The sequence below is a fragment of the Lolium rigidum genome, chromosome 3 (genome assembly GCF_022539505.1).
Source record: "Lolium rigidum isolate FL_2022 chromosome 3, APGP_CSIRO_Lrig_0.1, whole genome shotgun sequence".
NCBI classification, from domain to species: Eukaryota; Viridiplantae; Streptophyta; class Magnoliopsida; order Poales; family Poaceae; genus Lolium; species Lolium rigidum.
Genome location: NC_061510.1, coordinates 76,178,119 through 76,205,556, shown reverse-complemented (window position 1 = coordinate 76,205,556; position 27,438 = coordinate 76,178,119). Strand labels below are relative to the sequence as shown.

Genomic DNA, 27,438 nt, shown 5'->3' with positions numbered 1-27,438 from the left:
AGCAAGTATTTTCTTTATTGTTCAGGTGATTGTTGAAGTTGATGCTACAAGGTGGAATTTGTCTCAAGGTGGAGTTTGTTATATTGTGATCCAAATTCATATATTAAAGACAGGCTAACTTCTGACGAGCGGAGCGAGGCCCGTCGCCGGTAGGCTTGGGCCGAATCGATGCCACTGACTATAAATACACCTTGTAAGCCATCAACTAGGGTTTATCAGATTATAAGATAATCCACGACGTTTGTAAACACTCTCCGATATAGTGAAGTTTTGCTGACTAACGTCCGTGGTTTTTCGCCTTCTGTGTTGGAAGGGGTTTTCCACGTTAAATCTCGTGCCTCCGCTGTATTTTCTTTTAGCGTTCTTCGTTACTTGCTTGTCGCTTTTATAACAGCGACGACATCGGAAGAGGCAACACTGCCATGCGGGAAGGAAAATAGGACGATCCAGATAGGTTTCAAAATTCAAACAAAGATAGATCACGGAAAAACATGTTACCTTTTGCGACTTGCAAGGAAGTGACTGTTATCAAAGGCCAGCTAATCGGCTAAGCCTTTGAATCAGCCCAAGCGAAAAAAAGGCCCAGTAATAAGCATGTCTGGCCACTTAACCAACGAGACGCTTTTTGTGGGTGTAATAATCCACCACCGCTTACTCTGTGGGCTTTTACAGATGGCTGTCATGCAACACCGCAGCAGCCCACGGCGTCTTCCATGAGACGGTACGTGTCCATCCATCTTGAGCTCAGTAAAGCTCTCTTCTCATTAGCAGTTCAGTATCCAGGCATTCCTCCTCCATCTTTCAGGTGTTTCTCCGGAGCCCTAGCGACGGTTCCGTGATCGCCTCGACCGGCCAGGTGAGCTTCAGTCTGATGAGTCTGTCCATAGTTTTTTCTCTCCCTTCATATTCTTCTTTGTCAACTTCTCTTTTGCAGTTCGCCCGTCTCAGTCTAATGTACGTATGAATGCTTCGATCCCTTGTTCTTTTATGCCCTAGATATCACCCCATCACGTTCCTTTTTCTCCATCTGATGACATTACACATCCTTGCTTGGATGCGGATGGAATTATTCTAGAGATGTGATTGTGGCAGTGGCCCATAAATACATACGCACGATAGCGACAATATACGATTTGAGACACTAGCGTTTATTGAGTTACATGTGCCAACCAGCCATTCACCTAAAAGCTTGAACTGGTATGGAAGTACCAGTGCCTTTTACGTGTTTGCTCCCTCGTGCCTAAACGAGCAGATCGAACAACTTGGAAGCATTTTTTTCAAAAAATCATTTTGGCTCATAGAGTAAATGCACCCAGTGTCAAAAACAAATACTCCCTCAATTTACTAGTGTAAGATCTTTTAACTTCTTTTATAAATGCATGTATCTAAACACATTTTAGTACTATGTATGTTCACTTATTTTAATGTGTCTAGTCCACTTTAAAATATCTAAAAGATCATAAATTAATTAAGAGAGAGTATTAAACTATCAAAAATCTTTAAAAAAAATTAGGTGTACAGCACACAAAGTTTCGCTAAAAATGACATTTTTGTGGCTTCCGTAAAGATGATAATGTTCGGTGATAAAAAAAATATTTTGTCCTTTTTACACATCCTACAGAAAATTTCTTCGCGAAACTTTGTGTGCGAGTACAAAATATCCTGAAATACCTAGGATTTTTTAACATTTTAAAATGCATTTAAATTTATTTTTAGAATTGGTGCATTTGAACAATTGGGCGTATTAGACAAAACACCATGTTCACATTTTTTTCTGATTTTTTGTAGACAGCTTACGACGCGTGCTATGTGGTGGAGGGGTGCTACAGTGTTTCATGGAAGCTCTGAACCGGTGAGCGATCGAGATGATATCATGTTCGCAAGAGGTAGAACTTTTACCATAGTCGTCGCGCAAGCTAGCTTCTACTCCAATGTTCGTAGGAGGTTGATCGAGAGCAGGCACCCAGCCAGCACCGACGGCGCATCCGCCCTGTGCCTGAGGTGATCACCGCATTTCACACGCAAGCGACCACTCGCGCGCGCACTCTTCTTTCCGTGCGCGCATTCAGACAGAAAAAACAATATCACCAGATCAACTTATCAGCAAGGAAATTATTATTGGGGAGAGAGTGCGTCGCCATAGCTCGTCCTTGGTGACCTTGTTATTTCTTGAACAAGAAATAAAAAATCAGAGGCGCGTGCACCTCACTCACTGGTACACTGACCGACCCCTTCTAACCTAACTTTCCCACGGATTTGCGTCGTCCCTCTCCTCGGTGCAGCTCCTTTCCACACAGACGTCTTCTTCTACTAGCAAAACAAGGTCGATCGAATGCGTAAACTAGGGGTGATGACCCGAAAGCGATCACAGGCGGGCGGGCCTAAATAAGTGGGCCAAGCTTACCATTGCTGGCTGCTGCTGCTAGTGACATATATCCTCCATTTTTCTTCGAGCGAATTCTTTCCGGTAATATCCTCGATTTGTATACTGGCGAACACACACCGCACCAAACTTCACCGCGCTCCCGCTTGAGCTTCCGATTCAGCCGGCGAGCCGCCATCCAATGGCGCATTGACACGGCGGACGGCGCGCCGGTGCGCGCTGTTCTGGCCGGAGCGCCGGATCCGGCGACGCGCGCGGGGCATGTGCAGGCCACGCGGCGCGCGACTAAACAAGGATTCCTGGGGCTATGTTGCGAATCCGACCTGGACTCCAGAGCTAAAAAGGGGCCAACGGAGACGAAAATCCACCGGGCCCTCGAGCCGTCGCGCGACCGCAAGTTCGTACGCCTCTCCTAGCCACGCGTGCTTCGTGCCGCCACTCGATCGCGGCGCCTCCTATTTATAGAGGGCACGAGCCTGAGCCAGAGTGAAGCAGCAGCAGCGAGCTAGCTCAGCAGCAGAGAGTCCACCAGCGAGCGAGCGAAGAGCAGCAGAGCTGATCAAGCTCCGGCCATTTTGCTAATCTCAGGCCAGAGGTACGCATGCGTATGCTTTGATCTACCTTCCGTTTCCAGTCGTGTTCTTCTAGCTAGCTACTAGACCGTGTTAGGGTTCTTGGATTTGCGAGATAGGGGCCATGGGATGGAGCTCCATCGATCGTAAGACCCAAGCTAATGCCTTTGAGCCACGACTTCGAGCATAGTACGATGGAGAGCGATGGGCCTCGATGACGGCACGGCACGATGCGCTGGCCGTGATGCGTAATACTCAGTGTGCCGACGTTTTAACTAGAGTAGGTGAGTGTTAGTAAGTAACCAGGTGCGAGTGTTTTCCTAACCACGAACTGCTCCGGCCGTCGTGTCTCTGTCCCTCAAACTGTACGTGATCGATCCATCAGTGAAGTACATCAGAAGCTAGAGAGGTCAATCGAGCGGCTGCAGGCATCCGCGGTGGATTACTTGCAAACCTAGTACTGCGCAGAGGTAGAACGTTTCCACCGTTGTAGGTACTCTGCATCAATCTAATACTTGTCCAAACAATATGTATATATATGCATGCAGTTCAGAAAACCAAACCATGCATAGATTCATCGGTCCCATGGGTATATACGTATACCAGAAGATTATACTTGCTGACCATTCTTCGTGCGCTTGTGCACCTTTTGTTTTTCTTTTCGTATATCGGGTGGTGGTTTTCTAAAGGTTGCTGGCGCCAGTCCAAAGTTCACCTTATTGCTGTTACAGAGGAAAGGACGACCAGGGTAACTACACGTCATTAGCTAGGTTCATACACCGCTGCTCCTTTTTCTTCCTTCATTTCAGCCAAGCACTCAAAGCTGGCAAGCACGATCAATCAAAGATGGCAGTAGTCTCCTAAAGCTGCTTATCTAATGCCTAATGACCATGACGCAGCTCGCATTTCAATCTGCTTTTGTTGGATATATATAAGCAGACTGGGATATATTTGTCACCATTGATTTTGGCTTTTAGAGTGGCCAACATGAGGGATAAAACAATCTGATCAAGCGTTCATTTTCGCCCGCTAGTGATAGTACTTTCTCTGTGTTCTGTTCTGACGTATCTGTGTGGCAAGTCATCCTTCTAATTAGTGGTACCATTTCTACGGAAACGACACCCATGATTTAGCAGAAAATATAGTAGTAATAATTTTTCGATAGCATTATTGAAGACTTTATTTGGAATCAACCGACCTGACAGGTTTTATCCAGCATTAGCGTCACATCTTATGCATGCTTCCCCAAGATTGTCCTTGTCTTTCAACTCAATTATCACGTCTGTCCATTTATAGCTTTTTCGAATCTGTCCTAGGCAAGATATTATTGGGAAAGCTTTTTAGCGAGATTAAGATGCAAAGCATTTGAGTTGTCTGGACTCTGGAGCATAAATTATGAGTCACAACTCTAGAATATGTCCAAAGCATATGGGAATAGGGGATATAGACGTCACAAGTTTGATAAGACATTATTTTTACCATGAAAAAATAACTAAAATACATCATTATTTATTTGCTGCATGTTTCATATACCATGCAGTAAGTTATATGCATTACCTTGTTAATTTGGCATCATGTTCCGGTTCAACGAAAAATAGTTAATCTGGGAATGTTCTGACATTATTTTCCTATTCATTCAGTTTAATTGATTATGGTCTTAATTTAGCACACCCTTGACATAGCACATTTCTCTCTCTATGTCCTCGGCGTCAGAAACAACTATCTGTGGTAAGATGACAAAGTCTGATGACATCATACAACTACATGTTCTAACCTAAACCTGCTTTTACCACTTTGTTGAGTAGTTTTTGTTTTGAGTTTATACCGACAAAGATTAGATAGCTCCACTCCGATAAGCGATACACAAAGTATGGTCAAAAGTAGCAAGGTACCTCGCTAGCTAATCACATTCAGAAAGACTAGCCCACCACCTTTTGTATGATTGGAATTATTATACGGACGTATGTGGTTAGTCCAAAATGCTAGTGGCACATCCGACGACATAATCCCAGCACTAACTAGCAGGAGAGCTACTAGTGCACAATACATAATTTATGTTTGATGTTTTGTGGCTTCAAACAAGTCTTCTCACAGAAGATGATAATGAGCTACGTTCTAGTTGGCACTGAGTATGTTTAATACTAGGTGTGTATGTTGAAAATGGATTTAGCCAAGTTATTTTCATGTGAGAGAAAGGGGCCACTCAAGACTGTGACTTTTGTTGTGCCCTCCACTTCATCCAGGGCTCAGGTAACAGGGCAGTGTTTTCAATATATATTTTTGATCAAACTTAGGAAAAAAAAATCTGTTTGGAAACTTTGGGGGCAGTAAATGGCTGGTGATTTTGTTGTTACTCTGTGGCAGTTGGTTGTACCGGCGCCCCCTTTTATTTAATTTTCCCACAAACTGGTAACAAAAACCTAACTGATATTAAGAAAACCAAAGAAGTTTGTTGTAGACTGAGATTGCTATTTAGTGTCCTCTCTAATAATTATTTTTAGCATTAATATAAAGATACTGTGATAGTTAAAATTCATAGTAAAATGGCTGATAACGGGAGGCATCTTGTACAACTGTAAAATAGTGATCTATTAGTCCTGTAAACTGCAGAGATCATCCCTCCAAAAACAGAAGCCAGCCTTCTTCCCGCCTTCTTCTTTTTTCTTTCTTTCTCTCTCTTTCTACGGAAAAAAAACTTAAAAGGTACATGCGACGAGGAATGATGTTAACATCGTTGTTGATGCCCTAGTGGAGCAATTCATGTGCAAAATTATGGCATAGTAGAAGTATTGTTGTATGGTAGTTTAATACAGCATGTGGAGTTTATTATTCTGACGGGACAAAGAATTATTTTTCTTCCCATTGTTGATGTAGAAATTGTGCCCAAATGGTATGAACTCTACAAACGGTACTCACTCATGCCCATATTATGTTGCACACAATTTTACGTGCAAGTTAACTTTGCAAATTATGATAAAAATATAATAATACCAAGATCTACTATACCAAATGCATATAATATGAAAATATATTTCATGACAAATTTGACTTTGACCAAATTTTATATGCAACCTATTTGGGCAAAAGAGGGTATAGTTCACTCCATTGAATGATATTCATCTACACTTTACCCAATACTATATGGGGGAAACTGGCTACAAAAACATGATGACAATTAGTCTAGGTGATGCCCAAATCGGATGGAAGAGGATAGGTGATATATCCTGGCATCTCTCCCATTGAAAAGAGTGAAGAGAGAGCTATCATATGAGTAGTGGGGACACCAAGATGATTGTTCCTTTCATGCATGTTTCCCACCTTGAAGAAGAGAAAGACCATGAATAGAGAAAAAGGCAGACCAAATGGAAACGGGATGGCCAATGAACACACTGAAACACCATACCCTAGCTCATCACACACTCATAGGCGTCCTACATATGGATTTTGGACTTTTCCCATGCCCCCTTGCCCCGTTTATCTGAATCTCTATCCGTCTGCACTTGCATCTCCATCTCACCAGATTCACGCGGCCGGCCCGTCGAAACAAATCTCCATATGCATGCAACGCGGCAGAATCCTTTTTTTCTTTCACAATTGGCAAAGCTAATATGGAATTGCTAAAATGTCACCTAGCTCAAAATTAACTTAGTGGTCAATCATGTTCTACACTACCGGATTTGCAGGTTGGATAGCAATTAAGTTTTTTTTTCAATTGTTAGTGGGGTTGCAACTAAGAAAATGTCATGTACAATTAAATTTGCTTCGTGATTCGTTCTAGCCATAGGTGCAATATGAGTGACACGATCATCTAACTGAGAACTAAGTTAATTCTTATTCAACTGAAAATTCGTCACACCCAAGAAGAAAATATGAAGAATTTCCTTGTTCTCGACAAAATTTTAAGCGTTCATACGTACTTTGCAATAAATGAGACGGCTGTGTGCATGATGAGGCTGGGGCTTCCCTCCTCATTTCGGAAAAAAAAACTTGCGTCAAAGGTACCTTTACCCGTTTCCCGTACAGGAAGAGATCAGGGGTTTTGGATGACAAGGAAGGCCAGAAGAGCTGATGGAGAGGATCGATATGGGGCGGAGCCCATGCCGCCTACGCCGGCCATGACCTCCGGCGAGGCCCGGCGGCCGTACCGTACGTATCATCGCTCAGCAGAGGACCAAGCCAAACCGCCGGCCATGGCCGTAGCCATCCCAACGGTACGTGGTTTGCGCATGGTAGTTGCCGGGACGGCACTGACGGCCGGACGGCGGCACCGATGCCATGTCACTTGCGCGTTCCATCACGCAACGTAACGGCAGCAATCAATACCGGCCGGAACTCCGGCCCGGCGCGCGGCGTTCCGCTCACGCATGCCAACCGAAACCGTCGCCGTACAGTCTCTCGCCGGGAACGTTTCCCCGGACGGCCGGCCGCGCAGCCGCGCGCGTTCCGCTCCAAGCTCGTCTGCCCGTTCGCGCGGCGGGGCACGGGCCTAGGATGCCGCAGCTTGCCATTTCTGACGACTTGGGCTCGTGCCCCCTCCGTTCGCTCGCGCCTCGCCGCCACCGGCCGTAACGCCACCCTGCTGTCGCGTTGCGCGCCCGTGCGTCCCACTGGCTGCTTTCTGTTTTGGCCTTCGCCTCCGCTGAACACACACACGAACGGAACGGCCTTAGGTGAAGATGATGATCTCTTTGTCGAGACTCGAGAGAGATACTCCTGTAGCATAAAGCTAGCTAGGACCTAGGATCCGGTACAAATCATATAGTAGACTGATTGACGCAAATTGCTGCATTTGCCTTTCCATGTGACAGCTGCTGACGCCCTGATAAGCGAGCACGCCACTCCGGGAGCTCCCTATAAGTAGGGGTGCGCTGCTCTTCTCGTGATCTCGTCTCTCCTCCTCTCAGTCCCAAGTCGTGACCACCGGGACCGGGAGCCAGCGATCAGGCAAGCATCGATCGTCTGTGTATGGAGGAGGGCGCGGCGGCGAGCATGACCGGGGAGAAGCGGGTGGCCATCGACGTCCCTGCCAACGGGCACGGCGCGGAGCCGGAGGAGAAGGCGGCGGAGGACCTGCCACCGGCGCCGCCAGCATTGTCCGGCTGGCCCAGGAGTACGGGGCTCTACCTCTTCGTCATGAACATCAGGTTCGTCGCATGCAGGGTTGATTATCTTGCGCCGATGTACGTTGTCTGTTCTCCTAATAATTCGGCCTTGTCGCAGGAGCGTCTTCAAGCTCGACGAGCTCGGGTCGGAGGTGCTGCGCATTGCGGTGCCGGCGTCTCTGGCCTTGGCGGCCGATCCGCTCGCTTCCTTGGTCGACACAGCATTCATCGGCCGTCTAGGTAACTAATGATATTCCCATCATTCCGTAATACCATATACTCATATGATCTATCTGATTCTGCACAAAGAGAAGTAACAGAATAATACTTCTATGAAAATTATCTGTCGCTATATGGCCGTACCATACCCACTCTAGTTCCACCAGTGCTCGCGTCTTGCTTACTTTGCACGGGATAGACCGCCTCGAATTCCATTTCATCGGCAGTCCTAATTTTAGGTAGACATACAAGCGAATTTCCAAATATGTCAGTCTTTGCTGTTTTCTGTCACGGGATAGCCCATGCTGCATTTCCTTGTTGCTAGTTCGGCAAAGTAACAGACTCCACTCTGCAGTATCACTTTCCCTCGATTTGGACGTATAACCAGCTCATTGGGCGCCAAAAAACTTGCAGGAAATGCGCTCCAGGGTTCTACATCTTTACTTTTTTTTTCGAGAGTTCCATCTTTACTATAGTGATAATGCCCACCATCACTTTCTGTTTCTGCTAATGTTATTTTGCTGATAAGAGCACACTTGCCTGTTTCTGGCCCCTTTTACCCTCCTCAAACAAGCATGTCTCCGTTTAGCTTTTACTGATACAATATTCTCCCCCTCCGTTCCTTTTTATACTTCGATTCAGTTACATAGGTATCTTTAACGTATCTGAAATAACTGTATTCTCTCAGTTGTGTATGGCCTTTTGTCCTCACTCCGGTTTTCATTTGTTGTTTTGCGCATCATAAAAGCTGCTTTTCCGAAATCTTTCTTTGTGTGCCACTTGCAACTTCTCGTTACACAATTGGTTAGCCAGGTACATGCTGAGTTCATACTCTTCAATAAACGTCCGTCCGTATCCTTTTTTGTTGAATTTCATCACAGCAGCCCGGTCTTCTCCTTTTTTTTGAAAACACTGAGTCAAAAGTGTTGCCCCGTTCATTCATTAAGAAGTTATGGTTTGTTACAAAGCCGAGCACCATGCTCGGGAACAAAAGAATTACTCTCGCGGCATTATTGAACCCAAGTGGTTAGCACCCACCACCCGCCATGCGCAAAGAGGCGCCTAACTCTTAATTTTAGAAACACAAAAAATATGTTTAGCTTCTCCATTTTGAGTATGTTTGCCTTTCACACACACACAAAAAATTATGATCCTTCCCAAAGATACTCATTTAGTTCTGCAATTTTAGTATGGTCCAGCAAGTTGCAAAATAAGTGCTGAAAGGACCTACCTAGCCTTTCGGACACCCTACAATCACTACCCAGAGCTGGCTCGTGTTACTTTGTGCAATGTAAGAGATCAGTTTGATGCTGATCTGAGATTTAATGCCACAATTGATCTGTCCTCAGGTTCGGTGGAGATAGCTGCTGTTGGTGTTTCGATTGCCATATTTAACCAAGTCTCCAAAGTCTGTATCTACCCCCTAGTTAGTGTAACAACATCATTCGTTGCTGAAGAAGATGCCATCATTAGTAAATACCTAGAAGAAAACAGCAGCAAAGACCTGGAGAAAGCTTCTGCTGTGGATTCGGAAGCAAGCAATATGCCTGCATCTGGTACCAAATTCTTGCAAAAATACCTGCTTTCACATATCTGAATAGTAAACTTAATTTAACCTCAGGACTGAAGAAGTCTGCCTGTCAACTTTCTTAACCTCAGGACTGAAGAAGTCTGCCTGTCAACTTTCTTTCCAGGTCATGGCACGCCAGAGTGTGCTAATTCTTGTATCCCCACAGAGTGTACTGATCTCTCCAATCAAGTGTGCAAGAGGAAGTACATACCTTCTGTGACATCAGCACTAATAGTTGGTTCATTTCTTGGGCTAGTTCAGGCTGTGTTCCTGATCTTTTCAGCAAAAGTTGTATTGGGCATCATGGGTGTGAAACATGTAGGTGCCGGTACCTTCTTTATCTTTCCAATCTTAAATTACTTATGATGCTTGCTCATTCTTCTTTCCATATTGTTTAAAAATTAATAAATATTTTTCACTTATAGGATTCACCGATGCTAGAACCTGCGGTTCGTTACCTAACAATCAGATCACTTGGTGCTCCCGCTGTTCTCCTGTCTTTGGCAATGCAAGGCGTTTTCCGGGGCTTCAAAGACACAAAGACACCATTATATGCTACCGGTAAATACATCTTTTGATGATGACATTCTTTCAGTTGGCTTATGTACTTTCATTTCAATCAAGAAAAACATTTGAAGAGATGCATCCCTCAAGTTACTAACATTTCCTTGAAAAACATTCCAGTGGTTGGAGACGCAACAAATATCATCCTAGACCCAATTTTGATGTTTGTTTGTCATATGGGTGTCACTGGTGCAGCTGTTGCTCATGTCATTTCCCAGTAGGTTTCACCACTACCAGTACCTTTTGCAGCTTATGTTTTCCGGTGACCAGTCTGTCCTGACTTTTCTCCTTCTATCCATTTTGTTTGCAGGTACCTGATAACCATGATCTTGGTATGTCGGCTCGTCCAGCAAGTTGATGTTATCCCACCGAGCCTTAAATCCCTGAAGTTTGGGCGGTTTCTTGGATGTGGTAAGATACCGTTGGAATCCTGAAACTAGATAACATCTCTCACTGGTCCCTGGAAGGTTCTGAAAGTTGCCTCTATTTTCTTCAGGATTCCTGCTGCTTGCGAGGGTCGTAGCCGTGACGTTCTGTGTCACCCTGGCGTCGTCGCTAGCTGCTCGAGATGGGCCGACAATCATGGCGGCCTTCCAGATCTGCTGCCAGCTCTGGCTTGCGACATCACTTCTAGCCGATGGATTGGCCGTCGCTGGACAGGTCTGTCAGATTGCCATACATTAGTTCACGGAGAAGTTTTTAGTATGACAAGTGTGCTTAACTGGGTGTTGTGAATAAACTCTTGCAGGCAGTGCTTGCAAGCGCGTTTGCCAAGAGCGATAACAAGAAGGTGGTTGTTGCGACCTCTCGCGTGCTACAGGTTTGTCACAGTTGATTCTTGCCACTCGTTCCTTTTCTCGAGAACATTGCATATCGTTTCACCAAGAATTAGAGACTAATAGTGATCTCCTCACCTTGCAGCTGAGCATTGTTCTGGGGATATGTCTCACGGTGGTCCTTGGTCTTTTCATGAAGTTTGGCGCCGGCGTGTTCACCAAGGACGCCGCCGTGATCGGCGTCATCCACAAGGGCATCCCGGTAAGAACCTCGGCTGTTCAAATGTAGATAATGTTTTCCGGGATTTTAGACACTGAAAAGAGCTATGTTTCGGTGTGGTCAGTTCGTTGCCGGCACGCAGACAATAAACGCCCTGGCGTTCGTGTTCGATGGCATCAACTTTGGAGCTTCAGACTACACATACTCTGCCTACTCCATGGTACAGCAAATTCCCTCACTCCTAAGATGATAAGCTGCTGCATCAATTTTGGCTCTGAAACTTCTCCCAAGACTGAACCAATCTAATGTACACCTTCAGGTTGGGGTGGCGTCCATATCCATACCGTGCCTGGTGTACCTTTCTGCCCACAACGGATTCATCGGTATATGGGTCGCATTGACGATCTATATGAGCCTGAGGACCATAGCTAGCACCTGGAGGTATGAATCACACTACACTCCACCTTATCCTCCTCATCAAGGCCTCCTTTTCTTCAGTAGAATCTTTTGAATCCTGAAGAAATTGAACTGCTCTCTGTGAAATTCTTGCAAAATTTATGTGTTCCACGAAATGTTCTGTAATCTTCGATTAGGACTCATCAAGGTTTGTGGCTTGTATCTGCAGGATGGGGGCAGCCAGGGGGCCATGGGCGTTCCTTCGGAAGTGATGAATCGGCTGGCAAGATCGATGGCGATTAGTCTACAGTACATAGCTGGTAGATAGCCAATGCATGCTCGTCTCATGTAATTCAAATAATTATTATAGTATAGTACATGTTTTTGTTGGTGTTTTAAGCTTCAGGTACTGGAGTTAGATGGGGCTTATTGCTTCACGGTTGTCTGACTTTTGTGGGGGTAGAGAGGGTACTTCGAGCTTGTGAGATTCATGCTGCTGTTCTGCGCCGGAGAAGGGAATATAAGTGGACCAGTGGTTCTGTAATATCATCCAGTGATACATTGGTCTATTTCTACTCTGTACTTTTTGCCCGCCCTTCTATACCTCTTATGAGATGTGCTCGAGGCGACGAGCGTGAGATATCCCATTAATGAGGCTCCAGCTTTGTTCTTGGCCTGGGCATAATTGAGCAATCAAATTGTCTACAAAAATAGCAACCTAACCTACAAGGCTCCAAGCTATAGAGTACTCCTACTTATGTTCTACACTCTTTTTTGAAGGCATTCAACACTTTTAGGTCCTAAAACCTAAACCCTAAATTTGATAAAATGCTCCCTGGCATTTGCCCCAAAGGGCACATTTACTTTAGCACGAATAAATGCCCTACTTTACATTGTCCATTTGCAAAAATGCCTCATTTGGATGATTTACTGCAAGTTAATACTAATCTCTCTCTCTCTGCCACTGCCACGAAAAAGCCCAAGCACCACCCTCTCTCTCTGCCGTCGCATCCTTGTTTGGCGCTAGAGTATTAGTGGGGATTAGCGGGGATAAACCGCAGCAAACTCCAAATCCCCACTTATTCTAAATGCATGTTTGGTGCTAGAGTATTGAGCGAGTTTAATCCCCGCTTATCCCCACTTTCTCCAAATCTTAGTGCATTTTTTTCAATCCCCAATACTCTACCCTTACCTAGTAGATTGGGGATGGGGTTTTGCGGGGATTGGGTGACGTTAGGGTTTAGCCAATACTCTAGAGTATTATCCCCACTAATCCCCACAAACACTCTAGTACCAAACAAGGCCTCATCTGGATCACAAGTCGCGGGGATGCGCCATCGTTGGTCACCAGTGAAGTCGCTCTACCACAGGAATGCGGACGGAGGGGCGGAGAGGGACAGGCGGGGAAAAGATAGGGCGATGATGGGGCTTGGCCATGGTTAACGGCCAATCATCGCCTGCATAAGTAAGGCCTTGTTTACTTCTAGAGTATTTATGGGGATGGAGGGGATTATTTCGTATCCCAGAAAATCCCCACTAGTCTATTTACTTCTCCGATTTTGAACGAAATAATCCCGAGATATCACCTCCCATCCCCTCCCATCCCCATATTTTTTGCCTAAATCAAAAACTCTCCATCATACTAGTGTATTTTTGGGGAAGGGTATTTGAGGGGATTGGGTGAACACCAAATCCCCTCCCATCCACATATGTTGTGTTTGATGGGATCCGATGAATCTAGAATACTATATCAAGTTGATTATCAATCTATCATATATGTGTTGTTTATGTTCTTGCATGATCTCCGTTGCTAGTAGAGGCTCTGGCCAAGTTGATACTTGTAACTCCAAGAGGGAGTATTTATGCTCGATAGTGGGTTCATGCCTCCATTTAATCTGAGACAGTGATAGAAGGTTCTAGGGTTGTGGATGTGCTGTTGCTACTAGGGATAAAACATCGATGCTTTGTCTAAGGATATTTGTGTTGATTACATTACGCACCATACTTAATGCAATTATCTGTTGTTTACAACTTAATACTGGGGGGGGTGCGGATGCTAACCCGAAGGTGGATTATTTAGGCATAGATGCATGCTGGATAGTGGTCTATGTACTTTGTCGTAATGCCCTGATTAAATCTCATAGTAATCATCATTGATATGTATTGAATCTTGATTTGTCAATTGCCCATCTGTAATTTGTTCACCCAGCATGTTAGTTATCTTATTGGAGAGACACCACTAGTGAACTGTGGACCCCGGTCCATTCTTTTACATCTGAATACATTCTACTGCAGTTATTGTTCCTTACTGTTCTTTGCAAACAAACACCATCTTCCACTCGATACGCTTAATCCTTTTTTTCAGCAAGCCGGTGAGATTGACAACCTCACTGTTACGTTGGGGCAAAGTATCTTGATTGTGTTGTGCAGGTTCCACGTTGGCGCCGGTTTCACTGGTGTTGCACTACACTCCTCCACCAACAACCTTCACGTGCTTCTTGGCTCCTACTGGTTCGATAACCTTGGTTTCTTTCTGAGGGAAAACTTGCTGTTGTGCGCATCACACCTTCCTCTTGGGGTTCCCAACGGACGTGTACATCTACGCGCATCACAAAGCTTTTGAGCTATTGATGACTAGGAGATTTGAGATGTCCATGATGGGGGAGTTGTAGTTCTTCCTAGGCTTCCAAGTGAGGCAACTTGTAAAAGGCACCTTCATCTCCCAGGAAAAATATGTGAGGGACATGCTCAAGAAGTTTAACATGACCAATCCAAACCCAATGAAGACACATATGCCCATAAAGGGGCAGCTTGGCTCATGTGATGGTGAGACATACCCATTAGGAAGAAAAATACGAGAGAAGTAAACAAGGCCTAAGTGCGTATTCGTACCGGAGGGAGGGACAAAGATGCACTTGGATAGGTGGCCAGGTTCGCCTCAATCCACTGAAGGACAAAGGGGTAATTGCAGGTTAGAGATTAGATTAGCTTAAGAGGAGTATATTATTTCAACTAGTAGCAGTAAATCACCCAAAACAGGGCATTTTAGCAAATGGGCAATGTAAAGCAGGGCATTTCATCCCTGCCAAACTAAATAGGCCCTTTGGGGCAAACGGCAAACTAAAGTGGGGTGTTTTATCAAATAGTATGTTGCTACCGAGCTCACTTGCACTCTTTAGTTCAAAAATACTTCAACACGTGTTTTCTAAAGTTTCAATTTTTTTTTCAAAAAACAAGTAGTGTACATATGGTAGTATACTATTTATCTGCAAATTTTTGTACGAAAACATGTTATTTTTAGTTCAGCAAAATAACAAGAATGTCACCACACAAATAAATGTGTTGCTAGAATTGCATCGTCTTGATCTTAAAAAAAAACATCTTACTGAGTTTGTTGTTTTCTCACGGAGTGTACTTCTTTTTTTTGTTAAGCCAGGAGCATGTCCTCCCAAGCTCACTTAGCAGTTCCTAGGGATATAGCGCTTACAAAAGAATTTCATGAACAATAAATCCGTAACCTCAGACAAAGTCACCAAGAACCATCTAAGATTTTAAAAAGCTATTAAAATGTAATGTTCCATATCACATACACCGGACCGTGGCACACAAATCAGTATAAAAGCTACAAGTATACATCAGCAATTTGTGTCTCCGCTTATGTCAAAATTGGCAGTAGAAACAGCATGCGTACCAGGTACATGCAGAAATTTTGATGCCACCACAACAATGAAATTTGGGTGTCCACAGATAAACACTTGCGAGGCTACTACCCTTCTAACTTGCCCAATTTTATGTCCTGGCTGCGAACAACCGAGAAATCAGGCTCCAGAAGTGAATGGGCTTGCATATCATGCTATTCTTATGGTCCAATCATCTATAACACGGACATTAGGCCTCCTGACTGTTGGAGCAACAGACCTCGAACCACTCCTTAAACTAATCGGTCCGAGATCAATTTCCACTTCTTGGTTCCCAGGTTCAATAATAGCCTTCTTCGCTCCCGATGATAACCCAAGGACTATAATTCTTTCAATCACACACTCAGTCGAAAATACCTTCTTGCCCAGATTATCAGGGGCAATATTGATCGAAGTTAGCTTATTGTCTGCAAATACAAAACACCGATGGATGAATGCCCCTTGCTGATAATCATAACTTTTCCCATCATCCACATAAAGTTCACCTTCTGCAGAACCCGAGCTATTGAGGGCTATCACCTGATATTGCAAAATTACAAAGTTAGATAGTCTGCTTGAAAGAATAAACCATACTAGTAATGTAGCTAATGGTTACATCAACCAAACAGATTTGATATTTATTATTCAGCTGGTTTTGTGTTCGCACAAGATAATGCATCTACAATGCTCAATTCAAGTGATCAAATCACAGCAACCCTGACTAACAGACCAATGAGCCTAATAATTCAACAACACTAGCAAAATGATGTTATTTGGTCATCATAACAACATCAACTAATAGTAAAGGGGCTAGCTTGAGTAAGGTTCACATGGAACCTTTCTTTAGTATACAAAAATAATAGGTTCACATGTAACTTTTCATCAGGAAAAATATTATGAGATGTCAGGTAGACAATAAGTTAATAACTCTAATAATGGCTAGTCACACATCAAAGAAATAACAGGTGACCGAACAGCAACTAGTCGCGCATCAAAGAAATACAGTAACAGGTACATGGAGCTATGAGTTAGGAAAGAGCTATATGAGTACACAACCACATTTAAATGCTAGTTATGTAAAAAAAAAATATGTTCAACATACCAGGGTGTATGGATCGTTGACCATCTGCGTAGAACTGCGCCTGAATCTATCCTTTCTTGGCACAATTGTACCTGCCCTTTGGAAGCTTGGTATGCTATCTTCTGAAACTTGCAGCTTGTGTGAGACACTTCCCTTGTATGGAGATCCATTTCTCAAGTCATACCACAGCTCCTTACCAGGAAGGTAAACCGACACTGATTTCTGGCCCTGTATGTGGAACAGGTATGTTGCAACTTCAAGCAAAATATGGGTTATTTATTCAGGGAAAAATGTATGCACTGTCACTTACCTCTTCATAAATTCCTTGGGCTAAAATGCCAGGCCCAACCATAAAAGCCTCACCATTATTATATGTTTCCTTGTCATCAGGGAATTCCAGCCACAGAGGACGCATAACAGGAACACCAGTTACACTAGCCTCTTGGAACAGAGTGTAATAGTACGGCAGCAATGAATAGCGCATATGTATTGCCTCCCTCATGAGGGCAGTTTTTTGCTCTCTGTAGTAAGTACGAAAGAATATATTAGCCTCAAAACAAACATCATTTGTGATCTACCTTTCCAAACTAAGTTTATGAAGAAAAATTGCATAGATGACAGTGAAGTCACGTCATCATGAATGATTTTCTCAACTAGCAGCCTGTTTTTTATACGAGATTATCAGCTAGGGTGAGAACTTCTAAAATAAAATAAAATAAAAAACCATAAAGTTCACGATTGTGGCATTACCCAAATAACCATGGCTCCCGCCTCTTGGTGTCATGATGAGCATGACCTCTAAAGAAAGGATAAAAAGCTCCTACTTGGTACCAACGCACCAACAGGTCAGGTTCTGGATTACCAAAGAATCCGCCAACATCCGCACCTGTCAAAGCTTTGCATGTTAGTAAGGCTTGTAACATCAGGATTACTGAGGCGAAGTTGTTATTTAGGTCCACCCACCAGAGAAGGTAATGCCAGTAAGACCAAGGGTCAAAACCATCGGAATAGAAGATTTAAGGTGATCCCAATCTGCACTGTTATCGCCCGTCCAAACTGCCCCGTAGCGTTGACTTCCAGCAAAAAAGGCCCTTGACAAAACAAATGGCCTGTCTTTACCTTCGCCTCGCTTGACAAGCCCATCTGAAGTAGCCATATGGAAGTAGTACCCGTATGCATTGTGCAGTTCTCGGTGTTCCACATCACCATTATGTATTGCATCCCTAGGCATGGTGACCTATTCAAGAGAGAAAATACAATAATGATTTATTCAATTCAAGCATATAATGTTTCAATTTTGTTGTAAACCTCAAGTTCGCAAGACAATGCACAGGCATATTGCAATACAGCGGCATACCTCAGGGCCGTTGAAGACAGATGGCTCGTTCATGTCATTCCAGATGTACAGTGTTGGAGTTGATCCCTTGTAGTTTTGATAGGAGAACTTATCAGCCCACCAGTCCCGTATCTCAGGGTTCAACATGTCAGGATAAGATGATGAGCCAGGCCAGCACCAGCCATCGTAGTCATTCCCGCTTGCATCTTTCACATAGTACCCCTTAGCAGTGGCTTCCTCGTGGAGGTAGTACCCACTATCCCTCTTCATATGTGGGTCTACAATAGTCACCATCTTCCTCCCCTTATCTGCTATCTTGCGCTGCATCTCCTCTGGGTTGGGGAATGTGGAGCGGTCCCACGTGAAGTATCGCTTGCCATCCGTGTGCTCAATGTCGAGCCAGAGCACGTCATAGGGAATATCATGCTCATCAAACCCAGCATCCACTCCCGCAACGTCGTCCTCGTCCCGGTAGTTCCATCGGCACTGGTGATACGCCACCGCAAACTGCTGCGGCATGGAGGGCGTGCCTGTAACGCTAATGTACTGCTTGATCACATCCTTGGGCTCCGACCCGACAAAGAAGAAGGCATCGACAACGCCAGCCTCGGCCATCCACAGCGTGTCGATTCGGCCGTTCTCGGTGGGTGCGGCGCCATCCCACCCTGGTGCAAGCACATCGATCTGCATCTCGGCGGCGTTGAGCCAGAAGAACCCTGAAGACGTCCCCGGGCCATGTCCGATCATGAAGGGGATGGAGCCGTAGAGCCCAAAGGGGGATTCGTGGAGGTACTCGAACACGTCGAGGTTGAAGAGGCGGTAGGGCTCGGAGTCCTCGACCCCCGGGCCGCGGGTGGGGCGGAGGGCGAGCGAGGTGGAGCCGTGCTCGGGGAGGCCGTACACGAAGTCGGCGCCGTGGAAGGAGACGTCGAAGGAGATGGACTGCGGGCCGCGCGGGCGCGTGTCGGTGTGGCTCCGGAAGTTCTCCTCCCAGGTGTCGCCCTCGGGCTTGGACTCGTGCAGCGGCTCGAAGTCGAAGAGGCCGTGGGAGTTGAAGGAGAGCACGGGGCCGCCGCCCGAGCCGGCGCGGCGGACGGTGAGCTGGAAGGGGTCGTGGTTGACGACGGCGTCGAGGTCGGAGGAGAGCGCGACTGTGGAGGCGCCCCCGGCGGTTTGGGGGTTGGAGAGGTGGAGGGTCCGGGAGTCGACGTCCGGGAGGAGGACGTCGGGGACGTGGAAGCGGCGGTGCGGCGGGGTGGTGGTGGAGTAGTCCTCGTCGATCTGGAGGCGGAGCGCGTGGGGCGGCAGCGCGGAGAGGCGGAGGAGGAGCGGGCGGGGGCGGGAGGGGTGGGAGAGCTGGGCGGTGAGGGCGCCGTCGGGGGAGACGGCGAGGGAGCCGGCGACGAGGGAGAGCGGGGAGTCGAGGGAGTGCGGGGCGCGGGTGCGGGCGCGCTTGCAGAAGGGGGTCTGGTTGCAGTTGCGGAACTCGTCCTTCTTCCAGGCGAGCGCGGCGGGCGAGGCGACCAGCAGGAGGAGGAGGGCGAGGCGGAGGAGGCGCGGCAGCGGCGGTGGATCCATGGCAGCGGCGCCGGATCTGGTGTGGGGACTGGTGGAGCAGTGAACTTGGCCGGAGTCTTTGGAGGAGGTGGGGCAGTCGCCCTTGGATGGATGGGCCGGTCGTGCAGTCGGATTGGACGCAGAGCGGGCCTTGGGGCTTGGGTATGGGCTTTAGTTGATGAGGAGTTGACTAAACACATGTGCTACCTGAGAACTAAAATGTTCTAAAAAAAACATGAGAACTAAAATATTCTCAAAAAACCTGAAAACCAAAATGTTATGCTACAAAAAACAAAGAACCGAATGTGAAACAATTGATTTGCATTGATAGATTCACAAAATCACAAGAGTTCATGTTAGGATGTGGGACAGTGGGAGATCTGAACTGCGGGCAAAGAATGAACGCTAACTTTATGGAGGTGTCTTGAAGAATAGGGTGATACTCCGTAATGTTCGGTCCTTCATGTTAACCCCCATATCTACAATGATGGGTTGATTTTATCGGTGAGTAAGTGAACATCGAGATAATCTTCGTATAAGTGGGCCTCGGATATGTATATAATCGAGTTTATTTCATTGTGTTATCCTTTGAGCTTGAGGTACATCTTCGTATGCTTGCCTTGGTTAACCATATAACCAAGTTTGTTTCGTTTCAATAGCCTTTGAGCTTGAGGTACATCTTCGTATGCTTGCCTTGGTTAACCATATAACCAAGTTCGTTTCGTTTCAATAGCCTTTGAGCTTGAATCTACACTTATTGCTTATCTCGGGTGAGATATTTATTGTGCTTATTTGTAGTTTAAAGTTATTGTTGAACTTAGTTGAGCTCGACATATTTACGTTTTGTGCTTGAAAACTGGACGAGTAGTTTTTCGGCATTCGTTCAAGCCAAATGTAACTATGATTGTCCAACATATGTAGAAACGGGTTATTGATGATTTTATTCCTAAACTTTGATGCAATCTTTTGTTTTGTCTTGATTTAGGTGTCGACAAGTCAATTTTTTTATCTTACTTCTGAAGCACGAGGTAGAGTACTAATGGCAAGAAAATTACATGTGTATACTAACTCATTTGGTCTCCAAACGCATAGTAATGCAGCAAGAAAAAATTCCCCGTAAGAATGACTCAAAAGGTTTATATCGAACTATCGAAGGAATAGAAGTTTACTTTCCTTATCCTCTTCATGCAACCTACAATGACAAAGCACCTATTTTGTGCCTCTAACTCCACTGTGTTGTTTTTCGGGCACACATGCGTGTAAGTGCCAAACCAAATACTAATGTAAAATAAATTTAAAGCTAATGGTGTTTGCAAATATGCAATCTAACAAACTAACAATACAAAGTATTTTTGTATTTTGAATTCAAATTTAATTGAAAATAGAAGAGCATACTGTTGGAATATATCCTAGAGGTAATAATAATGATGTTATTATCATATTTCTTGTCCATGATTATAGTCCATGCTAGAATTGTATTAACCGGAAACATAATACATATGTGGTGTCATAAATAACACATGTACCTAGTAAGTCTCTACTTGACTAGTTCGTTGGTTAATGATGTTTAAGGTTTCCGAATCATAGACATGTGTGGTCAATTAACAACAAGGTCATATCATTAGGAGAATGATGTGATGAATAAGACCTAATTAAGAAAACAATAAGATCATGTCACTATGTTTTTTTCTACTACATGCATGATTCACCATAACATCAAGGGGGTTTGTAGATCGCTGATATCGTGCTTTCCACACGATATCATGTCATGTCACTATGTTTAATTGTTGTAGCTTTCCAACATCAAGTATCCTAACATGTGGATCATTAGATTATGTTACTCCTAGGTACCGGAAGAATACTTTGGGCGCATCAATGATCACTTCGTAATTGGATGATCATAAAGGTGTCTTCTAGGCATATCAGAAAGTGCTTGTTAGGTAGCATGTATCAAGAGTGGGATTTGTTTATCCACGTGAGAGAGATATATACTTAGGGTCCGCCAGATAATGCACATTCTATATCGCTTGCAAACACGTGACTAATGGGTTAGCCACAATAGAATGGTGTATTATGGCATGAGTAATAAAGAGTACTTGCTATGAAGGAGATTGAACTAGCTATGGTGAGACAAAGGCAAGTAAAATATCGCGAGACAAATTAAAGGGAATGGAACACATGATTGTTTGAATCCTTGACATCATGGTTCAATCGATAATATCTTGGTTGAATGTGTGGGAATTATTATGGACATCTAGGTCCTGCTATTGATTATTGATTTGAGAGGTATCTCTATCATGTCCACATATTCTCTAACCCGTAGGGTCACACATTTTTAGCGCTCGATGTTGCTAGGATAGAAATAAGATATTAATGATGGTGGGACCGAAGGTTTGTTAGAAAAAAATGAAACCGTGTCTAGGAGGAACTAGACACTTTTTTGATATAGTAGAAGAGGGACTTGGCGTGAAAATTCTGAAATTCGTCCCTGACAGGAATTGAACTCCGGTCGGGTGGGGTGCACCATTGCGACCCCAACCACTGGGCTAAGCCCACGTCGTCAAGGTTTGTTTAGAATCTCGAACAGAATCTAGGACACCGTGAGGAGCTTCGGAAAGGTCCAGAGATTAATAATAATATATGGGAAAGTCATTTTATGGTTTTAGAAAAGTTTAGGATTTTTCCTGTATTGTATCAGGGAAATTCGGGAAGGTACCGGAGGGTACCACACAGTGCGGCCACCTGTGTAAGGGTATATTGCCCATATGTGTGGTTTTAGTAATTAGTCGCAATTCCTATGGATAAATGTTTTCATTGATTTTATATGAAGAAATATTCTGTAGGTAATGCTTATAGTCCATGTGTTGGATTCAAGGGTGGATGCCATGAAGACAAAGATATACCTTGAGTATTGCCATCAAGATCATATATTTGAAGAGAATAATATGATATGATCAAGATGTTGAGAGTTTGATTTCAAGAGAAGAATTCAAGATATTGCTCTAAGTCGGTGTCATGATAGTCTCATGAGTTGAGCTACGGTTGACCAAGGTTTAGAGCATGCAATCAAATGAAGAGTTCTCTATGTACCTCAAGATATTATGATAGAGCATGAGGAGAGATATAAGGTTGACCAAGGCTAATAGTGAAGATATGCCTTAATGAAGCTATCCCATAGTGGTGTATGGGGGAGAAAATTGCGAGTCTTCACGAAGAAACAATGATCAAGTGAAGCATTCCGTCTAAAATGGAGCTTGAAGCGTTTTCATCTAGATCAAGAGGGATGCAAAAGGCAAAGGTATGGCTTTGCTAGGTTTTCCTTTTACCGGTCGCAAGGTGGTTGCTGGGAGACCAGGTTATAGGATAGATAGTTGCACTATCAAGAAGGGCTTTCGATTAGCTAACTTGATCACATTGTCATAGAGCGGTCAATCCTTCGCATACTTTGCACCATTATTCCTATGGCTTCTTGGTGTTTCTCTATGGGAGGTTCTTGAGCTTGTTTCTAGCTTCTCCCCACTTTTGGTATTTAATATCTTGATCCTCTTGGAGTTTTATAGTCTCTATTAGATAGATCTTGTTCTTAGATTTTTTAAAAGCCTAAGTTTGCTAAAATAGGAGTCCGGACCCAAAAGTTTTGTTTGCTCAATTTCCTGTCGACGGCAAATCCGGTCTACCGGACCCTCACTGGGACGTGTGCCGGATGGTCTGGTTTTCACCAGTCCATGCGCCATACCATACCTGAACTACTGCTAGGAGTTGTTCGGTGATGTTTCGGTGGGCATTCTTGTCCGGGAGCCTGTCCACCGGGATGGCGACCAGGAAGGTCGTCGTGGGAGCCGGTTTACAAGCCCTGGCGTTGACTTTGGTCGGGATTCACCCAAACAGTTAAATTTTCTTTTCCTATAAAAGGGGCTTCTTTCCTAACAGTTTTTTAGGGTTCTTAGGTACATTTTTACCACTATTTTGAACCTCTTGAGCTTGATTAATTGGTGTTCTTACTTTGCATCCTTCCATAGTATTGAGTTCTCCATTATGATTAGTTCAAGTGAGAGACCGCGAGCTTTTTACTTTTAGAGGGTGACCTCCTAGTTGGCTTGGCGGTTGGTGCTCCGGTGACCTCTTCATGGAAGATTGTGAAGAGGCTCGAGTTTCTCCTTCGTGGAGCTTGTGAAGCGATTGGGGAGCTTGCCATCTCCGGAGTGGAGGAAAAGCTGGCCAGAAGAAAAAGGCCTTTGTACTTCGTGGAATTGGCTTGGAGAAGAAGGTGAGCCTTCGTGGCGTTCGAGAGACCTTCATGGTAGCCCTCATCTCTCCAATGTGACGTACCTTATTTCGTGTAAGGGAAAACAAGAATACATCTTCATCTCTGCTTATCTTGGTTATCTCTATACGCTAGTTTACTTCCTTGTGATAGCCTTCGTGGTTGAAGTACTTATATATTGCTATCACGTGTGTTACATATATCTTGTGCCTATGTTGCTTAGCTTAAGTTATTGTTGTTGCACTTAGTTGAGTCTAGCTTATTTAGGTTTTGTTCTTGTAAAATAAACTTTAGTTTAATTCTATATTCTTACAAGCTAAATTCGTAATTGTTTTAGCCTATTCACCCCTCTAAGCGACATCACATCTCATCTCTTTGTTGCTCGATCGAGGAGAACAAGTATTTATCAAGCTGTACGTGTGCACATCTCGAAGGTACCGCTCATTGCGGTGCTAATACACGGAAGGAACGACTACATCATACAGAGTACTAAACCGTTTTCGCTTGTGTAGTATAAGGGTATGTAGATCTAATATCTCCCATTGCTTACATCTTCCCAGATTACATCTTGTCTCTTCTAGATTGGATCTCGGTTTTATTCACTCCTCATAGGTTTTTTTTGTTTTCTTTGTTGTGAATCCCATCACATACAAAGTAATGTGTAAAGTTGTTTCTTATGTAGGAAATTTAAGTCTAATCATAGATTCACTTGACCTCTCTCATTGACATGGCAACCTCTCTCTCATTGACATGGCAGCATGCATATAGCTATACAAAACAAATTAATGGCGACTAAGTTTCATGTAATAGTTGATAAGCATCCATATGGGCATCACATCCTAGCATTGAGATTATGCAACACATATTACTAATACTCCCTCAGTAAGAGAAAACTTCACAAACTAAGGTTAAGTAAACCAGAGTATTGCCTTAGTTACTTTGACATGATGTTGAATAACAAATATGCTACCTTAAACAAACAAGACCATCTAATTATCACTAGATGAAATAGCATAAACATTCATTTATCTCTAGTAGCTAGAAAAGGTAAAACCCATAGTACCAACCAAATTTATGACACTAACCAAATGCAGCTACCAGATTACTTCATCTAACACACACATGTCTCTCTTGGGTTCTTGGATACAAGTTTGATGAGAACACACATACGTGAATGGGGTAACATATGCATCTATGAAGACACCATGCACATGCTAAAAGTTCACATCTCATAACTCATATCATAAACAAAAGATCCACCATAAAGAAATTACAACTATGACCACAATTATGTAGCTTAGCTCATGTGGTTATAAAACAATGAAGTACATAGAGAGACTGGTCAAGTTACTCATTAAGGAGACGATTGAGATGGTGATGCTGGTGGCGGTGATGATGATGATTATTATGGAGGCGGAGGAGCAACCAGTGTGACTCCGGCGAGGTTTTCCCCTCCAATCTTCAGTGGTTCCATTTGTGTTTTGTGGTTTCTCTGTTTGCGGCCGCCTCCTCTAGAAAAAGCAAATGGGCACATATATAGTCAATTTTAGGTCAAGATAGATCACTAGGTGTTGAAACATAGGCAAAAGATGCCACGAGGCAGTGAAGCCCACCCATGGTGTTGTAGGCAAGTTTGGTTGCACTATGGGTCCCACCAGGCGCCTAGTTGACTTGATGGTCCACTCCTTAGATGCGGAGCTTCTGTCCATCAAAGAATGACATTTCAAAAATTCCCGCTCCATTTGAGGCTAGGAAAGCTCCTGAAAGTCCAAAAAAGGGGGTTTCGTTTTCCGCAGAGTTAAATAACGAAATAATGGGATTTTATAGAAGATCTTGTAAATCAATATAAAACCATGATGAAACCTTTGTTATGATGCGAATATGTTGGAATATGACACAATAAACTAAAAAAACTCATGTATATATTTTACATCTATCAAGTACTCCATGCACCATCCAGACTTAGGGCCACTTCTTTTGGGCTTCTCCGGTGGCTTCTGGGAGAAGCTTCTCCCCACCAGCTTCTCCCAGAAGCCCGGACCCTAAATTTTTTCTGGCTTATATTCTAGTTTGGGCTAAATAAGATTATAAGCCGTAACATATTTGAGGTTCGGGCTTCTGTGAGAAGCATGCAGTGCTTCTTCCGTAAGCTCACCGAGGCCTCAAAAGAAGTGGCCCTTAAAGGGATGTCTAAGCGTACGTCTTTGGATGCTATAGGGCATGCTATATGATAGATGATCATGATACTGGTTAGTTATGAGGGAAATCTAGAGTTGAAACTGCTCTCAATGACAACCGCCAGAAACACTCATTAGAGAAATTATTGATGAAGTTCTTTTTGCCAATAATCAATTTAGGGAGTACGATGTTATCTTCTAAGAGCTCTAAGCTCCCAGGGTTCCGAGCCCCTGTGGTTGCTCGGCGTGCTAACCCAATGGAATTGCGACGCGTCGATTGACCAGAGTCGGTTTCAGGCTGTAGATAGAAGGGGCCAGATGGGCACCGCAGTACCACGCACCAGCCCCCCACAAGGCCCACCGCCTTACCCAGATCCCCAACTCCCTCTCCCACGACGAGACAGTGGCACGCGACAACATCGCACATGAGACTCCGGCGGAGCTGCGATGGCGTGTGGCGGCGTTAGACAGGGGCATTCCTCACCTTCCACTGCCGCTCACGACTAGGTCTGTATCCCTTCCCCCTTCCTTTCTCGGCCTGATTCTTGTCGATCTTGCTCACTCGGGGGATGAATCTACGAGCTGCCGATTGATTTGCAGGTTGTGGCCGCTCATTCCATCTCATCTCACTCATCAACCCAGCGCTGTTGATTCAATTTTCGTAGACTTATTGGTCGCATATAATTGTCTCTGGATGTAAAGTACATGGTTTTCCCCATGTTGTTTCTAAATTCTTGTTTTACCCTGTTTCCTTGTGTGATGTTGTGGTCTCTTTTTTGCCGTTAGTCTGGTGCTCTGCTGTTGTAATAAGTAGGTCAGGAACTCCTTAGTGTTCTATAGAACTGTCTGCAATCGATTTGTCCCCTTGATCACTGATCTGAATTTGTTCCTCTAAGCCATGTACTGTGCCACACATACATATAGTGCTAGATATCAGTACTAATTCAGACATCGTACTTTGCAGAAGACACTTATATTACTCCACCATAGTTCATGACTTTGTGTAAATTGAAAGTGGTTCACACATAAAAAGGATTATGTGGTTATAGACATGCTTCTCAACAATATTTAAATTATGTGTTATTTTCTAGATAAGCATCGATAACCATAGAGTTTGATGTGCACAACCGAAAAGGAAGGAGGGGCTGGAGGATCAGGCATCTTTTCGTCGCTGCCTCCCCACACGCCGCCGTCCGTGTCCACACCACACTGCGATTCCCCTCCTCTGTTAGGTCACTGGTCGCCGCCTCTATTTATGCATGATGCCACCGCCTACTTGCATGTTGCCATCCAGTCTTACCCCGACGACATTGCTCGCAGACCCAACAAAAGTTGCACGATAGGAGAGGCCAGCCATCTGGCGCATCTGCGAGCAGGTCTCATAGGGTGGCCTGCCCTTCCCAGTAGGTAACTACATATGCAAGAGTAAGATCATTTTTCCATTCTTACATTAACCCTGAAGATGACATCTAGCTACCTACATTCCTGATTGGATATTTAGATTGTTCAATATTGGAATTACGTGGAGTCAATGAAGCGTTCAT

The 27,438-nt window shown here is 44.4% G+C and overlaps 2 protein-coding genes and 1 long non-coding RNA gene across 3 annotated transcripts; 2 read left to right on the top strand and 1 right to left on the bottom strand.

The window, feature by feature from the left end:
* Nucleotides 1-2,873: 2,873 nt before the first annotated feature.
* LOC124701821 (protein DETOXIFICATION 42-like) lies at nt 2,874-12,475 on the top strand. Its single transcript, XM_047233916.1, has 14 exons — nt 2,874-2,978; nt 7,764-8,099; nt 8,176-8,297; nt 9,626-9,832; nt 9,971-10,164; nt 10,272-10,407; nt 10,531-10,627; nt 10,721-10,821; nt 10,907-11,070; nt 11,159-11,230; nt 11,332-11,448; nt 11,531-11,626; nt 11,726-11,847; nt 12,032-12,475. The coding sequence occupies exons 2-14, from the start codon at nt 7,921-7,923 to the stop codon at nt 12,072-12,074; spliced, it is 1,650 nt and encodes a 549-aa protein (XP_047089872.1). The 5' UTR covers nt 2,874-2,978; nt 7,764-7,920; the 3' UTR covers nt 12,075-12,475.
* Nucleotides 12,476-15,328: 2,853 nt separating this feature from the next.
* LOC124701820 (probable glucan 1,3-alpha-glucosidase) lies at nt 15,329-19,485 on the bottom strand. The gene is made up of 6 exons (XM_047233915.1): nt 17,918-19,485; nt 17,524-17,797; nt 17,311-17,446; nt 16,871-17,081; nt 16,582-16,788; nt 15,329-16,019 (listed from the first exon to the last, which is right to left on the bottom strand). The coding sequence occupies exons 1-6, from the start codon at nt 19,472-19,474 to the stop codon at nt 15,651-15,653; spliced, it is 2,754 nt and encodes a 917-aa protein (XP_047089871.1). The 5' UTR covers nt 19,475-19,485; the 3' UTR covers nt 15,329-15,650.
* A 6,800-nt stretch (nt 19,486-26,285) lies between these two features.
* Nucleotides 26,286-26,766, top strand: LOC124696934. Its single transcript, XR_007000744.1, has 2 exons — nt 26,286-26,401; nt 26,495-26,766. It is a non-coding gene; the product is annotated as an uncharacterized LOC124696934 (long non-coding RNA).
* The last annotated feature ends 672 nt before the right edge of the window (nt 26,767-27,438 follow it).